At 34.0% G+C, this 14,520-nt stretch overlaps 1 protein-coding gene across 4 annotated transcripts in view; it reads right to left on the bottom strand.

Moving 5' to 3' along the window:
- Window positions 1-346: 346 nt before the first annotated feature.
- Window positions 347-14,520, bottom strand: part of Sp1 (transcription factor Sp8) — a 61,055-nt gene continuing 46,881 nt past the window's right edge. For all 4 annotated transcript variants that reach the window (XM_085204924.1, XM_085204923.1, XM_085204925.1 and 1 more), the window contains one exon: window positions 347-2,710. In XM_085204924.1, coding sequence (XP_085061050.1) covers window positions 1,586-2,710 — 1,125 coding nt within the window. In that variant the 3' untranslated portion in view covers window positions 347-1,585. The remainder of the gene's footprint in view (window positions 2,711-14,520) is intronic.

Below are 14,520 nucleotides of genomic sequence, written 5' to 3'. Positions count from 1 at the left end.
TCACTTTTCTAAAGCCATAAAGCTTACTTTTGAGCATATTTTGTGGTTGCTTTGTTGATTTAGTATTTATTTTTCATTTAGGTAAAACTTAATAGAATTTTAAAAATAAAACTCTAAAGCTTTGTATAGGACAGGCAGTGTTGGTCTTATGATAAGACACTCCGCTCTCCGCCATCAGTAACGGGACTCAACACCGCACGTCTGTGCTTTTTTTTCTTATTGTAGTTTAGAAAATATTACTCATAATAAAATAGCTTAGGTACTCACGATTTCTATAGATTTTATTGAATATAGTACGATCATTATTTTTTATTATTCTTGGGGATTTAAAATAAAAATACAAATATCCACGCGGAAAAATATTTAATAATTCAATTTTTATAAAATCATAGTTATCAGGCATTTTATTCGCACAATTCTGTACATAATATAACAAATATAAATTTATAGATAATTTTATGTTTATCAAATACCATATTATTACAGATCAATGTGAGTTTTATATAACTAGGTTGTAGAACAAGTTTGTTTCCATTCGTTGATTATAACAGCTTTACTAAATTAAACTAAATAAAAAAAAAACTCTTATCATAACTTGTTTTTATTGCAAAATGTCATTTGTACAAGGTAATAATTTATTTAATATTTGACATTTTTAAAGTATTTATTAAACGGTTTTATATGAAAGTTAATAGGTAGATCATTTGGAGTAAAATATCTTTAAATTGTTTATTGAATTTAAGAATATAAAGTTATAGCTTATTTTTTACTATTTTTCAATATAAATGCTTACTTGCCGTACCATCATTTTGACAATTTATGTATATTATTACAGCAAAAGTTAAATTTTACTAATATAAATCCCAAAAAAAATGTAGGTATAATATGAATTAAATAAGTAGGTAATAAGTTGCAGTACCGATATAGGTAGAGAAAATTGATAATATTTTTTTATGTACAATTATATTTTTTCATCTCATTTACAGTTTCTCAGTGAAGTAAATATTATTTATAAATTATAAAAGATGCTTGACTTAAATAGGAAAATTGACATATTTTTTTATTAATAAAGAAGTATAGGTGTTATGTAAATAAAGAAAATCGTTTAAAATAATACTGTGCTTGTAAAAAAGTGGAAAAAAATGTATGTAATTTATATATGAAAAAAAGAGTTTGTAATATATATAAATTTAAATTTTATTACTAAAGAATCTGATGAGGTAATTATAATAGATATTTATACAATAAAAATAATTAATGGAATAAATTACAACTGTTATTTTGGACTAATAGTGCGTTTCTACTTAATCTATTTTATCATACATGTATTACGTTAGCAGATAATACTTTTTATTATTATCTTTACTGTACACTTTCCAGTTTCACCACTAATGCGTCATACACTATGCTGACATTGTCAACGTCACCGAGTCTTTTAATTACGATTTCACTTCAATATACATTGCTTGATATGTGCTATGTACAGACGAGGTCGACGGCGGCGTCACACGTCACGTTCACGCGGCCGGCGGTATCACAAAAGTGCAGAAGCGTGATGCGGCACTGCTAGCGCCGCGCTCCCCCGTCACACCAGCGCCCCCGGCTTCACGTCTAAGGGATGCTCTGGTGACCGGCCTCCACCTGTTTCTCCTTGACTGTTCTCTTCAGAATCGGAACAGGATTCGGAGCTTCCTTTTTTGCCACCATTATGTGTTTTTACGTGTTTTGCTAGATGATCTGAGCGCATAAATCGCTTGTTACATACGGGGCATGCGAATCTTTTCTCTCCCGTGTGTGTTCTTAAGTGCCGTTGTAATTCATCGGAGCGTGTAAATCGTTTCCCACAAAATAACCAATTGCATACAAACGGTCTTTCACCAGTATGCCAGCGTAAGTGAGCCTTAAGGTGAGAGGTTTTACCGTAAACTTTACCACATCCAGGTATGTGGCAACTGTGTATATTTTTCTTTCTAAGGTGAGCACCTGCGGGGCCAAGTCGTTCGGCCTCTTGGCAATTGGGGCAGTCGCATGTAGCGCGACCAGCGTATCTCCTTTGAGACCTGGGTGACGGTGCTTGGGCGGGTGGAGCAGGAGATCCAGGAGTGTGTAGTCCAAACGATCCTTGTGTAGGTAATACAGATTTGTAAGCATCTTGCAAAAGATGAGGCGCTGGTGGAAGCAAATGAGCCCCTCCAGACAACGAATGCGTAAGCTGGGAGTAATCTTGTCCAGCATAATTAGCCATTTGTCCTCCAACATCCAACCAACCACTGTGTACATCCCACCAAGTGCTACCTACAGCACCAACTCCACCCATTTCTGCAGCTTTCAACGCACCGCTACTTCCACCGCCACCAACATTAAATGGCCATGATTCATATGGATGTCTTGAGTACATTGACCCTAGACTGGCACTAGATTCACTCTTTCCTAATAGTTGATCTCCCGATGAAGGAAAATAAAGATCATTGCCGTAAGAAGGTGCGGCGGCGCATGACGTAGGTGCGCGTGCATACGGCCCACACGCAGACGTTTGTGTACGTTGTCCTACACCGGCCACAGGCGGAGAGTGCGCACCAGGGCTCTTCTTCCATGGGTGGAATCCTTTCCCAACAGCTGCATCAGCCAGAGGAGGTGGTGATTTACTTGAAAGTTTGTTGCACTGTGCAGCAAGCATCGCCAGAGGCGTGCCGCGAAGACTCGGGTGCTCCTGTAAAGATAGAGATTAAAAAATTAATAATATGAAATTAATATTAGTTTCCCATTTATGCAGGCTTAATTAAGAATTTACATTGGGACCGTGAGAAACAGGCGGATCTGATTTATAGTCTAATTTATATGAGAACTAATACAGTGGTGTTCAAATTGAGCCCGAGGCCATCAAAAACAATATAAATAAATTGTTGATGTTTATAGGTAGCGTATTTACAATTAGGCAGCGCGGTGACAGCTCCCGACCGCTACTGCCCAACGCCGCAGGACGTCGTAATTAAAAAATATTTTTCGTGACGTTAAACTTTTCATACTGGAGTAGGTAATTATGATAAATACCAACAATTATGAAGCCAGTAGTGGCGCAGGGCGCACAACCCTGTGACAGTAAGCGCGACAGGTTCGATTCCCACGCGAGGAAATTAAATAATAAATATCTTCATTTCTCCTCTCCGGTGTCAAGACAAAGCGCGGCGCTGAGTTCCCCCACTCAGCACGCAATATCTTCAGAATTCAGCGGGAACTGGGGAGCGGAGTGTCATAACACTAGGTTCTCTCGGCGTACCCTGTTACATGCAGGATACACCGTGAATCTGTACAGTACTAACAATTATAATTTGAATTGATTTTGAAATGTTTAAGGTATTATGTAGTACATATAAGTAAAAGAATCACACACAATCCTTTCGTTGGTATTCATTTCGCATTGAATAAAAGGAAAAAAGGGACATCCGACCGGATATTTCACCCCAGTATGAAACAAAGGCTCGATAAAAAAGTTTCATTGTACGCAATAATATAATCCGGGGATCACGAGTCGCCGGCCGGGGACCGGGGTGCGCTGCCACGCCCATAGCATTGTGATTGGCGCAGCTGTCGCCGCAATGTGCGCGCGGCCTTATAACAGCTTTCGATCACGTCCTAGGACGAATCAAATTAGATACTAGAAAGCTTATTTAATAAAAATATTAAGGTAATTCGTTAAATCTTAATACCTAATAAGTATAATACAATTTTTTACAAGAAACCTCATAGTTGTTGGTAGTGGTTATACTTCGTTTCAAATTGTAATGAATAAAATTAAATTGTCGTTGAAAGATTCGGCTTTTACCTGATTAAGCTCTGTTATGTTTTTAAACAATATGTTATTAACAAAAGTAACATTTATGTGAGCTTAAAAATATATGTAATAAACAAATCGAAATTTAATAATTTAATAGTAACAGGAAATAACATTTTCACATATAAAAAATTCTAATTTTGTTGACCTCTTACTTACCTCGTACCTCTTACGTACGATTCTAGCGGACTTGCCTAGTATGGATCACTTTATGAAATGTAAATGAGTTTAGAGTGCGCTACTTAACATAAATCAAAGAGGGTATCTTTCACGCATTATATTATTTAAAGCATTTAAATTAAGCAATTGCTATTAAAATATACCTACGTACCGTACATTTGTGGCTAGTACTTAATTATAAAATATCGAAATAATATAAGCTTTATGCACGACACGCATACAAAATTAAATAATTTTGTAACTAAGCCGTAAAAAAAATTTAAAACTGTATTAGTGTTCTCATTTATACATAATGTTCATTTACTTTTTTAAAATAATTCATTTTTGCAATAATGTTTTCCCTGCAATCCCTGGACGTGGCTGCACAAACTGCAATGTAGAGCCTTTTTAATATGCCTATATATAAATAGGCACGTTATGCATGTGAAAAGGTAGAAAAAATATCTTTATTTTAAAAACCTATTATAAGGTTCATAAAATAAAAATCATAAAAAAACCCTAAAAAGTACATCTCTATAGAGTACCTATTAACATTCACCTAAAAATTGAATAACTTAACAATTTTCCTTTAAATAATCCAAAATTATGTTTAAAACCAAAGCGAGAAGCAAGCAGTGATGTCTGGGAGTCATAATTACCCTAGACATTATGCTCCATTTGGGTGCCCAACGAATGATACAGATAATTGGTCGTCAACTGACTCAGCTAACCACAGATTGGATCAAAGCGTACAGTATAAGCTGCGCCGACACACCGGCGCCATCACTTCAGAGACTTGATGGCCTTTTCCTTGTCAAAAATGACGAAGACGAAGATCATTGTCATAAAAAATATGAGCCGGAATAAAACGAAACCACCTTACGTGAGCACCAAATTGTAGTATCGGAACAGGTAATTCTTGAGAACGTTACACTTCTCACATTCACAAATATAATATATTGTATAGTTTTTGTATTATATTTATTAAAGTAAGTTTTTATTTTATTAGATAGGTATATATAGGTTTTTTGGCAATGGTTAAATTGTAAATGTTTTTTTTGTAATTTATCATAAGCATAATTATAATAGTTACTTTATAGGGTATATGTCAAAAATTACAACGAATATTAAATATATTTCAAAATTTTCTTTAAATACGAGGCGTTCTTTATTTTCTTAAAAAACTATACAATGCAAGAGTAATTAATATTAATTATAAACCCACGATCATGATTTCGAAATATCAAATTACTTATGTATGACATTCACTTATTATTAAAGAAAATTATCTATAGTAGGTAGTTCAATAAGAAAAATAACTAAAGCAAATTATGAAGCTCGAAAGGTAGCCGGATGTATTAAATAGGCCAATAAATCGAATTACTAAATTGCGGGCAGGCTTCGCTATTAACTAGAAACGGGAGTTATTAACTTAATCAATGCGCACTAAATACATCCTTCACTGTGTTTGTGTACTTCTATAACCATGTAATGATAGTACAGGGGACGACAACGGGAAGTATGTAACTATAGTTGCACATATTAAAAGTCTACATGATATTGAATATATAAATTGTTAATTGGTGTAGTGACAGTCTAGGTTTGCAAATGTCTACGCTATACGTTCTTTTAATGTGTATTTTTTTTGTACTTTTTGTATTCTCCCTTACTTTAAGTCTACTAACAGTATAAGATTTTTTTTATTTTTTTTCAGCTTCACGCTATATTCAGCATGTAGGAGGATAGGCAGAGAGAGCCTGATATTAAAACACTTCGCTCCCTACTTTCCGTCAAATTATGGAGGCATTGCGTGTTGAGTTGCGGAACTCACCACCGAACTTAGCCAAAACCAGAAAGAAAAAACGAAAATATTAAATATTATTATATTATTATATTTCCTCGAGTGGGAATCAAACCTACAACCTATTCCACTCACACGCTGGTAATCATATCATTATCGTTGCATATGAGTTCATAGATAGATATATATATGTTCAAATATGCCCAATGCAAATAACAGCCATGTTTATAAAGATACATAGATACTATTAGAAATAACATTACTTAATTAATGTGAGAAAACTAAATGGTTATACAAAGGCACGAACGTTCAGATTGGATACTTTAAAATTATCTACCAAAATTATGATGAACTAAAATGAATATTCAGGCGAAACGCTTACCTCGTGTTATTAAGACGGTGAGTCGTTATAAGGAAATTATATTTCATAAAACTCATAACCATACTTATAAGCTAATATTTTTTTAACAACACACCATTAATATAATGAACTCTTTAATCGAAAACTGAGCTTCAATATGTTATTTGTTTAAGAAAAATCTTATTAATACATACAATTATAAGAACCAGATTTTATAAAATTATAATCCATACTAAAGTCAAATTATAAATAAGGAAGTAGCCAATTAAACGATTTAAATTAAATTTGGTTCAGAGACAGATGAGTTAACCTTTGAAAAATACATTAGCTATCCTTTATCGCAAAAATGAGTTAAAAGGGATTGAAAGTTTATAAGGAAGTACGCTGGCGCGTCTCAAATAGCTCGTTGATATAAGTTTATCTCAATACTAATACTTATTAGAACACGAAGACATTTACTTTAATAAATAAATAAATAATATAATGGTGCTTAAACGGTCAAAGTAGCGGGCAGACCGCTAGATGACTTAAAGAAAACTTAAAATTAAATAGTACCTAGATATTCCTAAATAATAATAAGATAGTAAACTGCTAATAACTTATTGATCGATTACCTACAAAATTACTCTGCTCTAGCAATTCGTGGTGTTAATTTGCATTCTCTTTTGCACTTATCTCGATAAAAAAAATATATATTCCTTATCTAAATAAAAAATAATTTCTTTCTTGTTACTTTTATTTGCTTCAGAACTTTAAAGGAAATTTTGTACAAATCCAGGTTAGAAAAAATCGAATTACGCCTTCGGCAGATTGTATAAGTTTAAACATAAATATTGATTCAATCGACAAAATTTCTCGATTATTTCTTAACAATATTTCACGTATCGCCAACGGCGTTAGCAAGCCAGTGCCTTCCTAGTGTTATTCTAATGCAAATATATAGTGCTTACAATTTATTGTTTAAATAAAATATAAATTATAATTTAACAATATCTGAATACTCGAAATATATATATATGTATTAAATAGACTGTCCCACACTAATTTTTACTAAATATTCTTCATCTTTTGATATAACATTTATAATAATAATTATAATTCCTATATTAAAACAATTATTCAATTAGAGAACTAATAATTGAGTTTATTACGTTGTTAGTATCCGATTTTAAGTGTGACATCGAATTACGAAATAATTCAAAGCTCTAATAATAAATGGCCTAATTACGGACAGTGAGCAAGGGGTTCCTCTCTGTCGCCAGCAATTCGATACTTGAGGGAGTAAATCCTATTGATTTTACTATGGTGCGGGCAGTTGAATCAGTCCTATGGATAATTTGTTATTTTATACTTTATAGTTCTACTTTATAATAAAGATTGAAGTTAAGTTTCTTTGCTCTGTTGTCGCGTTGTTGAAACTCGGCGTTGAGTTCCGCTATAGAGTAGCGAAAGCATGCAATGCTTCCAGAATTCAGCAGAAATAAGAAACAGAGTGTCTTAACACTCGCTTCCCTCTCTCACTTTGCTGTGTGCGGGAAACAGCGTGAAGCTGATTTGATTTTTTTAAAAATAAAAACGTATGAACCAAATATATTTTTTTCTATTATAAGATTATTTACATTATCCAACAACTTCTAGTGTTGTAAAACTGGCGGTAGTAACAGATTAAGTAAAAGATAATGATGGCGAGACATTATTTCCACATTAGCCGCCATCAAACGCGAGCGGCCGAGTGTAAAACGCTGTCCTGCGGGTCATTCCACGTCATGACTGACTTGTTTGTATTGATCCAAAGGATTTTAGTGTGATATTTATACAAATATATACCTAGTACGTTTTACGTAGTGAAGTTTTTTTTGTCAGCTTCCCGCTGTATCCCGCACACAGCAGGCAGTGGGAACTAAGTGTGAATCTATTGCATTTGCACTCAACGCCGCGAAAAAGTTAATTTAAGATTATATAAACGTGTTTGTCGAATGATAATTTTGTAAATGATTCTAAATTATAAAGCTTATGTTTGTTTGGCAGAGTTTAGATTATTGTTTGGCAGTCTCAAATGAAACCTATTCCCACTCACTACATATATTAATCTTAACTTTATTTGATCATTAATATTTCATTTTCTATAAAATTGAGAAATAATAAAAAGGAGTAAATACACTAACGAACCGCATCTATTCAAAATTGTAAACAAAAATTATGTTCGTAACATATGACCACAAAATTAGGCACACATGCCCGTGTAAAGCGGACGTCACAAGCCGATAATTTCCATTTAAATAAATAATTTGGCGTGGTACCATTTTGGACAGCCATGTGGGTGCGTGGCGGTCTAACGACCATTATAACTAGCGTATTTTCACGCCTTCATTCACCATCTATTTAATTGACGTTAAAGTAAAGCGGCAACAAAAAATATATACCGACTGAAGAAGAAATCTTTGTTTCTTATAAGAACTCGACAGAATGAAGAAATATAAGAAAAAACTGAACTGAATTTTGTACCTACATATTTAAATCTGTGATGATCGTTGTATAACAAAAATATAATATTTTGCGTGATGGAATCTGCTCCAAAATTTTGAAGTGTCGGCCGACCTTCACCGCCAGAGTTCAGATAATAGGAGGCAATTTGAAAAAAACCAGTTCGAGTCGCAGTAAAAAACGAGTGGAAATATGGTATCCCTTTCCATTCCCTTTGTTTTGTGACTTTGTATCGTTGTTTAATATTAAATATAAAGAAAGAATAAGAAAATATGTTATTTTTATACAACCAAATAACTGACCGACTTGTAAAGCATTTTATTTTTTATTTGAAATGATATTTCCGATATAGGCAACGAGTATAGATTGCTCTATTGCAAAATTAACATAATAGGCCAGATAAGTTCAAGGTTGCTTCACGAAATGAATCTCGAAGCGTTGCGTGAGGTTCGACATCGCCCTCGGCCACGATCTGCAGTTCGGAGAAAACATCGTTAAACTCCATTTAAAGTCACGTATTTTTGGTAGCAAGATAATTCCAATAATTCCCAACGAAATTATAATAATTAGCACCGTTTACTATAGTAACAAACAAATAAAATAATTCAATAACATTACCAGAAAATTTTAATTTATATAATTTTTGAAATTGAATGTTGACCACGTCTAACGTATCACAGTAATATACTTATTATGAGGTTGTACACAATATAAATATTATACTTTTTATTTTTATTATGTTTTTTATTGCTAGCAACTCTTATATTTTATATGGTAGCTAGAGGCATGGGACAAAGACAAGTAATTCAAAATGACATTTCACGACATATCTATAGTTAATTAACATAACAGTAACGCCATGTGGACTTTTTAACGTATTTTATACCATTCAATAAAGTAAAAACACCAGCCTGCAAGTAATTGCGAGTAATTATTAATACAAAAAGCCTTACAAATTGGCAAGTATAGGTACGTTGCACAATTGGAGAAATAAGGTAAGCAAATTATAAACGTATGGACCTATTATTTTTCAGTTAACAAAAACATATAATAGCACGTGTGGATTTTACTTAACAATAAAAATCCACACATTTGTAATATTACAAAGAATATATTTAGAAACATTGCAAATACCACCAATTTTTATATCCAAATATATTATGATAGAGTTCATGTTAACACCGAGGCTTTTACTTGGCCGAAAAGAATTTAGTTCACTCTAATAATAGCAATAATTAGGCAAGTAATAAAATAAAACACTGTAATTTGCCGCCACGGACGGACTGGAAAAGCGTAATCGACGCGCGAGTTATCTCTAACACTCCGTCAGAGAGCGAGCCATTACCAGGCGTTGAGTGTTGACTCGTCACGTACTTACGCGTCGGCTGAAGAACAAAGCGAGAATATTAAACAATGAATAGCTATAAAAAAGTCTCATAATTTAATTTGCATCCCGCTCGACGCTAGAATAACGCGTTTCCGATAAGAAATAAACAGCAGAGAGAGAGAGAAGCTCCCCACCAGCGCTGTTCCATGAGAACCGCTTTCGCCACATTTCACACTTCTTCGAATCGATTAAGCGAAGACTTTCCGTGACTCAACAAGATCGTAAGGCTTAATCTATATTTTGTGGCAACTTACACACGGCGTGGCAAACACGTTTATGCATATTCTATAGGTAGGTAGGTTCTGGTACTGGGGTATCGCTTGTATATCGGATATCGTACATGTCGACACCGTCAAGGCGCGTCTGCGAGGTGACTCGCGTATTATTATGATAATGCGGGCGGAGTCGATGGTATCGCTCGCCGCTATCCACTCTCATAACACAATTGAATTAGCATAGCACAGTGTCGGCCGCGGCGGGCGGTCTAGGCCACGCGACCTCAGCATATCACATTCGATTTTTTTTCTATATATTTTTATATGAATATTGCATTTAAAATGTAATTTCAAATAATAACTATGATTTCTTGTAGAGTTTTTCGTTTAAAAGTAAAAATTGCGTTGTGTATGAAACGAATAAACTAGAATATTCAATATGTTGGCAGGAATAACCAATAATTATTATGTACTTATTCATGAACGTAGCGACCAACTGACATTCCTGGACCAGTGGTCGATTATTTAGAAACTATATTTCCATGACCCGTTAGGGGCGAAAATGTAACCAGCAACACTAATATATGATCCAGGTTCACATTCTATAGGATTTTTACAATTAATCTATGAATTTATCTTATTATGATGAAAAAAATGTCTAGGCTTTTTTTATCTGTGTATCAACACAGACCCCCCCCCACCCTCTCCCCCAATTAAAGGAAGCTGACTACGCTCTTGTACTTATTCTATGTAATATAGTGAGTATAGTTCTATGTAAGTAGTATCTATTAGTAGAAAAATATAATTTATAATTTGTGAAAGAAAAAGTAAATAAATTAAAATTTATATCACAATTCTGAACCGGACGTTTTTAAATGTAGGGGAATTGTGCTCAAGATGGCATACTATGATAAGATGACACACTACCAATATTGATGAAACTATTAGCGCTAAGTGCGATCTTGTGACGTTTTAGGGAGTGTCTGTAGATGCAGCTAGTGCTTAAATTCAGTATGGCTGAAAGTAAATGCAGATGGGCAAGTAATTCATGTTTTCCTTATTTTCAATTGCAACAAATTTTTCTTTCGCTTTTGCTCGGTGGTGAAAAGACATGTAAGATAAAGATTTTCTATTTGAACTAATTATAAATGTATAATACGATTATTATATGACACAACTAACGCTAAAAGCGCATCTTAACATATAAACTTTTGTCACAACGGTTAAAATTAAATTCATATATCTATTGGGTAAGATGACATACAAAACGTGAGTATAAGATGACATACTATCTTACCCTTATAAATAGAATCGATGTATTTTTTTTGCTTTACCTACAAAATGCCTGGTAATTACAAACGAATATATATTGGTCACAAGAAGACATGGATAAGGCTGCTAGAGCAAGGGCATTCAATAGCCGCAAGTGACGAAGCTTATTTCCCTTTTAGAAAAGGATGTGACTGATAACGGAATTCAACCTCATAAAATTTGCAACATGTATGAATCTGACCTTGATACTGTTTAAAAGCCCCCCAGCAAAGAAGAAATAATTTATTTGTGAACTATGCTCGACAAATAATGATGATATTTTTATGCCACATACTAAGTATGTCATTTTACCCTGTAGATATGTCGTCTTACACTGGTCGCCCTAAGTGCGATTTTTGTTTGTTTTTATGATGTTTGAAAGATGATTGTTCTGAAACTAAAATAATTTCGTTGATTATGAAATATACAATAGTATACGCAATATGCTGTTCTTAGATGACTTTATTTATTTGAAATATTTGTCTTCAAACAAAAAGTATGTCATCTTAAGCACAATTCCCCTACGCTATCAATTAGTCAAGGACCCTCCAAGAGATCAACAATGTGAACATTATGCCCATCAATGGCAGGCGCGGTTTGAAACCCTTAAGTGTACTGCGGAGTATTCATGGCGGCTTGTCTGCGGAGCTCGAGGATGTGAAATATAGCTCTCTATGGTACAGAGGGAGTTAATGTGCCACGCGACCCTAATGTCTGGTTGTTTGGACTCAAGATTATCATTTAAAAATTTGTTTACAAAATAAATTTGAAAGAAATACGTCAAAAGAATTCAATGCTGTCTCGATTAAGTTTTTTATTATTATAATTTCCTATATCTATTACTATCTCTGATATCTACTTATAATTTTTATTAATATATGATAAGTTTTTTTTTCTTTAAAATTTTAAAATACAAAACGTTGTTTGTAAATTATAATTTTCGGATCGGTAAGAAGTTACTTAAATTTTATTGAAATATCACCGAAAATAATTATTTTAATTTAATACGTTCTAAAACATTAATGGCATTTGTTAAAATCTACAAGTCTAACACAATCACAAATTGCGGACGGAAAATTTACAGTTAAAAGCCGGATGCTACAGTTGATAGTTGCAATTTCCGATAGTACTTATAACATTCGTAATGGGACGTGGCCAATGCTTTTATAGTTTAGAACTTTGAGAGTACGCCAGATCCTTTTAATACCACCCAGCTGGTTTAAGACCAACCAGCTTAAAGGCAGACGTTACCCAGGGGCACGAGCTTGTGACTGTAACGCGACTGTTGGGGGTTCGATCCCTATTAAGGGAATTGAATAATTATTTATTAATAATTTCATTCCTTCTCTCTGTTACCAAAGCGTAGTGTAGACTTCAGTTCAATGTCTCGAACATTTTGAGGAAAATATGGAATGTCTTCTTATGGAATATCTTCTATCTTTATGTGGAAGGTCTTAGCACTGGGTTCCTTCTGCCTATACCGTGTGAAGCTAAAAAAACAGTTTAAATATCGCCTTCAATTGGTCCGTTTTCAAGTTAATAACAGATATATGTGAGAAATATATTATAAGGTTAGCATTTAACAGTATTGTAAGGTAATTCTTAAATTAATATCTATATATATAAAATCGAAAGGTCACTCACGAAATCTCAGAACCTACATGTGCTAGGAATCTGAAATTTTGCATAGGAGTTATTAGTAGGACGTAGGAGCTCGCTAAGACGGGAATTTGCAATATTCGACTCCTAAGGGGTTGTTTTTGGGGTCGAAAGTTTGTATGAAACTTCGGTACTACAAATGCTAGAAATCTCAAATTTTGCATGGACGTCACTTATAGAACGTAGGTACTCATGGAGACAGAAATTAATAATAACATAGTCCACGCAGGCGAAGCCGCGGGCGGGCCGCTAGTAATAATATATATGTGTATAAAAAGTATACCTTATATAAAAAAAATAAAAAATATACACAGTAGATAAAAATAATTCTCAATTGATATCTAGATAGAGGGGTCACAGTTAAACGAATTTAATAACGAATGCGTTACGGTGTTATGATAAGCAGATTAGCTTGAATGACGCCGTGGAGAAACGCGGCGGGCGGCGAGTCCGGGGGGCCTCGGCTTTCTTCTGTGACCAACGTGCCAAATTGATGGTGCTGTAATACTCTTAGTGACATCTGATAAGATACAATAAATTTCTTTTCTGTAAAAAATACCAGCTAGTAGGGGCGCAGGGTTAACAGATTACGGATTCGATTCCCACTGCAGCATTGAATTCCGCCACTCAACACGCAATGCCTCCAGGTTAACACTAGGTTCCCTCTGCCTTCCCCGCTGTGCGCGTTACAGCGTGAAGCTAAAAAAAATACACTGTGAACAATTTATTCGTCTGAATCATTGCGCCATTCACAATTCCTAGTATGATTAATCATCATTATTGAATGCATCATCATCATAATCGTGTTACAAGGATAATATTATATTCTACTAGAGACCTGCTCTTACTACGTAGGCATGAAGTTATAAACATAGGCAGCTATGTACATGTTTTTTTTTAATATTATATTTAGTGCTTTGTCACTTAGCTAAAATATATGTATAATAACCAAATTGCAACTATAAGTATGAAAAGTCAAAGTATGAGGCCAGTTTTGTCTCAGGGACATTGGGAATGGAGTGTCTTAACACTAAGCTCATTCTGCGTATTCATGCGGAATACAGTATGAAAGCGAAAAAAAATCAAAGTAGGTACTGAGTAAAATTTGCAGGCACCTATTTTATTGACGTATTCTATTTTCTCCAGTGCGCAAAGTGGGTAGGTACACTATTCTTGTTTTAATAAAGACTAGGTATGCAATTTTAAGATGTAAGTTATACATAATTCAACATAATTCAATATTCAACATAAAAGAATACTACAGTATAAATATAAAGCTCGCCCGACCTTGTCAGTATTAAAGTGAAACTA

The sequence above is a fragment of the Heliconius melpomene genome, chromosome 20 (genome assembly GCF_056956725.1).
Source record: "Heliconius melpomene rosina isolate 202511_hmr_F chromosome 20, ASM5695672v1, whole genome shotgun sequence".
Lineage (NCBI taxonomy): Eukaryota > Metazoa > Arthropoda > Insecta > Lepidoptera > Nymphalidae > Heliconius > Heliconius melpomene.
Note: the sequence above shows the minus strand (reverse complement) of the source record. Positions and strands in the feature narration are given on the sequence as shown.